General features: G+C 46.4%; 1 protein-coding gene across 1 annotated transcript; it reads right to left on the bottom strand.

Moving 5' to 3' along the window:
- Positions 1 to 4,624: 4,624 nt before the first annotated feature.
- Positions 4,625 to 4,975, bottom strand: LOC139870051 (uncharacterized). The gene has a single exon (XM_071857903.1). It carries the CDS (start codon positions 4,973 to 4,975, stop codon positions 4,625 to 4,627), a length of 351 nt encoding a protein of 116 aa, XP_071714004.1.
- Positions 4,976 to 5,253: the final 278 nt, after the last annotated feature.

Below are 5,253 nucleotides of genomic sequence, written 5' to 3'. Positions count from 1 at the left end.
ACTATCACCTTTTTCGCTGGCTGTCGGCCTTTGCACAGAGATCGTGGCTAGTACAGGACACGTCACCCTTATGCAGCGTACCATCATCAAAATGGCGCCCTCTAGCGCACATTTACTTGCGCCAGAAGTGCTATATCGCGGAGGATATGCACATGGTGCAAGTGTGATGCAGAACACGAGTCAATCGGGTATGCGTATCATTAAGTCCCCCCAGTTCGATACTATGCGCAAGTATTGAGCATGATATTGAACTCAAATGCTATTAATTCCATGACAGGTGTGACGTGACAGCCATCATGTCACCTGTCACGTTGCATTAAATTCTCTCCTTGAGTTATCTTCTGACACGTGTACGGTCAAGATTCATTATGGCCGTCTCTTACCCTTCTATAAATAGAACTTTCTTCATTCATTTTTCACTTTTCTCTCTCTTCTCTCTCAGACATGGCCTATTACACTGACTTTTCCAACGTTGGCTCCATTCCTTCATCCATCTCTACCGAATACGTAGCGCATATCTCAAAGTGCTATCCTCCCATGAGATCCCTTTCACCCGCCGTTCCTGGATGTTTAGACCGGGCCAACCATGCACCTAGCAGAAGAGTAGCCATTTATAGTGTAGTGTTCGAGCGTGTAAATATGCGCATTCCGCCTACGAATTTCATCTTGCGCGTGCTTTCACATTTCAATATTGGCGTGGGTCAGCTGGATCCTGACAGCGCCTGCCGCCTTGTTGTTTTTCAGATGTGGTGCAGGGCGCCCGACTTTATTCCTACAGTGAATTTGTTCAAGAACATATTTTCTTGTGAATGGCTTGATACAAGTTGGTTCTCTTTCCGTGACAATATTCGCTTTACCGGCGAGTCGTCAGAGGAGAATTCGCGCGACTGAAAAAAGCGTTACTTCTTCGTGGATGATACCTTCATTCCGTTAGAGTTCTCAAATGTGAGTGCTTGGCAATACGGTTTTGATGATAGCTTAAATATGGCGCCACCTTTAAGTTCAAGCGAAAGGTCAATGTTGGATAAATGCTTAGGCCGCGCGCTTCCCTTACGTGCGTATAGCAACAGCGTACTGTACGCTGGTGGGATATCCAAGCATTGGCCAGATCCCAACTACTTTTCTCACTTCAGTCGTCATTTGCAAGGTATGTAGAGCTTTTAACCTTCTTTTATTCTTAACCTTCCTTAACGCTCTTACCCTTTGTTGACAGCAATTTCTTTCTCCGAGTACCTCGAGTTCTCTTCTTCTACTTCAGTAGTGGTGGAACGCATGCCTTTAGGGAAACGCTTTTCTACAAAGCGCCCTATCGTCGCAGCTTCTGTTTCTGGCCCTTCACACAAGAATAAAAAGAAGAAGATCGCGGCGCAGTATGCTGACTTGCCCAAATGATGTCCTCGCGAGAAACTCGTTCCCTCACATCGTGGCGCGCCTGCTCCGAAGAAGCGCAAAAGATCTGCTGCTTCTTCCCATTCAAAGCGCGCTCGTACTGGTATATTGCGTACCTCCTTTGTTACTTATTTTGTTTATACTTTAGCGTTACTTTATTATTATTATTCCGATACAGATGATGGGCACGGTAGTAATGCGAGAGGGAGCGCGGATAGACCTCATCAATCTCCCATTCAAATCGACAGTGAATCTTCTGTTGAAAGGCAGCGCCAGAACTCGGCAGGTTCTTGTAAGGGTAAGAACGTCCGGAGCCCTAGGCCGAGCAAGGAGTCTTCCGACGATGAATTCTCCGTGATGAGGGATACCATAATGCGCCTTTGCGGCAAGCTTGATAAGATGCAGCAGGCGAACAAAAATATTTAGGCGCAGCTGGATCGCGCTAACCTTCAGAATAGCTATCATGAGGAAACTATCCTTGTGCTACGCGCACAATGCGCCGAGTCGGAGCAGCGAGTGAGGTCGGCTGCTCACGAGTTTGAGGTGTTAAAGGCAAGCCTTCCTCCTATAGTGGATCATGCTTTAAACAACGATGTCGTAAATGATCGCTATGAGAGCGCTTTAAAAGCTATACATGATGTCGAGCGTCTTCACTTTTGGGATATCGTAAAAGAACATATTCAGGTGCCCACCATTCTTCCCAAAGCTATTCGAGACTGCCTCATTCATGGAGCGCGAAAAGTCGCTAGGGAGGCCTGCAGAGCACTACATCACATCCCTATTCCCCGACTTGAGGAGTTGTTACGCAACCCATGAATGTCGGCGCGAGAATTGATAGATTCTGAGTTGTAATTATGTTTTGTAATGACATAATGCATCACAACGGGTGTAACATTTTGTATTAAGTGTATTTTTCGCAATAAATGGAAAATGTGTTATCGCGATATAAGCACGTGATGTACTTACTTTTTGTATTCTTGTTTCATTACTGGCAATTATCGCTGTTTTATACTCTTGGCGTTCCGTCGCTAACCTTCATGTGTGCTGATGTGCACTCAACACACACTTTGGGTCGCGTGCTCGTAATCACGTCGAAGAGTCTTCCAAACGTTAGTTTGGGACTGCGGTCAAGCGCGACCAACGCTTTTTTGTTTATAGTCATGACTTGCAGATCCCTAGGTCTGCGCGGGTGGAACTAGGTCAACCCAATGACCGTTGCTCTCCGGTAATAGGTCTAGTCTGTCACCAAACAGACTTCTGCCGCGCGAGAGCTAGGGAAATTCATCCCTTAAGTAGGCAGGAACACGCTAGTATTTTACTGTGCGCGTGCAGTTCAAATCATAAAGCTATTCAGCTCTGAGAGTCACATGAAATCGTAACCGAAAATGACTTAATGCTTTAATATAATCGAAAAATGAGTTTACAATAGTGCAGTACACGGTCGGCCTACAAAGGCACGTTGTTTAGTAATTACATGCAAGTCTAGACAAAGTAGGTGATTGATCAAGTCTCCTATTTTCTATATTACATGTAGCATTTTTTTAAGCACGGTAGCATGCCAGGTCCGCTTGATTGGATTTCCCTTAAGCTCTGCCAGTTTGTAAGTTCTGGTGTTACTGATCCCAACGACCATGTAAGGTCCTTCCCAGTTTGGCCCCAACTTTCCAGTGTTCTGGGTCCTGCTTGCTTGGTTGTCGTGCCACACAAGGTCTCCTACCTTGTAAGTTCTTGCCCTTACCCGCTTGTCGTAATATTTTGCAATGCGCTGCTTGTTAGCAACTTCTCGGATTGCTGCCATTTCCCTGCGCTCCTCCGTGTAATTTAGGTTAGCGCGCAACCTTTCGTCATTCTCGCCCTCACTGTATGACAAAATCCTTCCCTCAAAACTGTTATTTCCGCTGGTATTACCGCCTCTGAACCGTATACTAAACTAAACGGTGTCTCTCCTGTGCTGTTCTTGTGCGTTGTCCTGTGCGCCCATAGGACTTTTGGTAGCTCATCCACCCATCCACTGCGCTTCATTCCCAATCTTGCTTTGATGGCGTGTACAATGTCTCTGTTCGTAACCTCACATTGACCATTGGCCTGAGGGTGTGCCACGAAGGTGAAGCGTTGTTTGATATTCAAATCCTGACACCAACTGCGGAAGGGGTTGCCCTCAAATTGCGTACAGTTATTGCTAACAATCTCATTAGGTATGCCAAACCTGCATACGATGCAATCCCAGAAAAAGTCTCTGACCTGCTTACTGGTGATAGTGCACAGTGGCTTTGCTTCCACCCATTTAGTGAAGAAGTTGATGGCTACCACCAGGTACTAAGCATTTCCCGCACCCTTTGGGAAAGGTCCCACTATGTCGATAGCCCATTTTCAAAATGGCCATGGCGATACGATAGGTATCATAGGATGTTGAGGCGCTCTGCTAACAGGCGCGTGCAACTGGCACTCCTGGAAGACTCTTATCCTTTCAGCTGTGTCAGCGTACATTCTGGGCCAATAATACCCTAGTCACTTAATTCTCTCGGTGACTGTCCTCCACCCAGAATGCAACTCGTAGGATCCTTGTGAACCTCATCAATAATCATAGCAGCTTCTTTAGGTCCCACACAGCGCAGGGATGCGCCTAAATAAGACTTTCGATATAAAATTTCTCCTCGCAACTCGTAATTCGATGCTTTTACTCTGATCTTCATCGCTTCCTTCTCCCCTTCGGGCAAGGACCCAGTTCACAGGAATTCTATGATGTCTGTCATCCAAGTCGCTTCTTCTTCTTCTTCAACGGACGCAATCGTCGTTTCTGGCTCTGTGGATTTCTTGAAGACTTGCTCCAAAAGTATTTTCTTTTCTAGATGGTTGAAGGTAAGGGCCGCCAGTTTACTGAGCACATATGCCTGCTTGTTCTGGCTCCTAGGGATTTGGCTAATCCTGAAGTCAGCGAATGTATCGGCTAGAGAGTGAACCAGATCCAGGTATGATTGCATAGATTTGTCATTGGCATCAAATGTGCCGTTTATCTTATTGGCGACTAGCTGTGAATCCACGTAAGCTTGTAACTTCTTTACTCCTAATTCTCGAGCTATACGCATCCTGCTAGTAGCGCTTCATACTCTGCCTCATTGTTTGTTACTTTAAAGTTGAACCGCAACGCGTATGTATGCCCTTCCTGATGCAGACCGGTGTAGATTAGCCATGCGCCAGCGCCCTGAGAGCTTACTGCGCCGTCTGTGTAGAGCTCCTAGAGCTCGAGCGGAGGTACGGGTGGTTGCTCAGGGTCACATATTTCTGGCATGTCAGTGGCTGTTTCGGCCAAATAATCAGCCATCACCTGCCCCTTGATAGCGCTTCGAGCGCAGTACGCGATTTCATGCTCGCCTAGCTCTATTGCCCATTTGGTTAGCCTACCCGATATCTCGGGTTTATAGAGCAGTTTTCGAATAGGTTGATCAATGAGTATCGTAATTGGATGTGCTTGGAAGTACCTGCGCAAACGTCTAGCGGTAACAACGAGCGCGTATACGAGTTTTTCTATGGGGAGATAATTTAGCTTGCTTCCTGATAGTTCTTTGCTGACGAAGTATATCGACATTTGAGCATCCCCCCGTTCAGCGACTAAGACGGAACTAACGGCTTCCTTAGACACCGCGAGGTAAAGTATAAAGGTTTCGCCAGCGATTGGAGCTGTTAATGTGGGGGGTCTTTAAGGAGTGCCTTCATCTCCTGGAATGCCTTTTCTGCCTCGTCTGTCCATTTGAAATCTGACTTTTTAGCGCAATCCTTCAAGGTATGAAAGAACGGGAGCGATCTTTCAGCGACCTTAGACAGGAATCGCGTCAATGAGGCTAATTTTCCATTGAGGCTTTGAAC

This window comes from Rutidosis leptorrhynchoides, chromosome 10, assembly GCF_046630445.1.
Source record: "Rutidosis leptorrhynchoides isolate AG116_Rl617_1_P2 chromosome 10, CSIRO_AGI_Rlap_v1, whole genome shotgun sequence".
Classification (NCBI taxonomy): domain Eukaryota; kingdom Viridiplantae; phylum Streptophyta; class Magnoliopsida; order Asterales; family Asteraceae; genus Rutidosis; species Rutidosis leptorrhynchoides.
The sequence above is the reverse complement of the archived record's forward strand: the minus strand, read 5'-3'. Positions and strand labels throughout refer to the sequence as shown.

What these genes read in the sequence shown, in the direction of transcription:
- LOC139870051 (XM_071857903.1), bottom strand. Translation starts at nt 4,975, where the DNA reads ATGTCGATATACTTCGTCAGCAAAGAACTATCAGGAAGCAAGCTAAAT.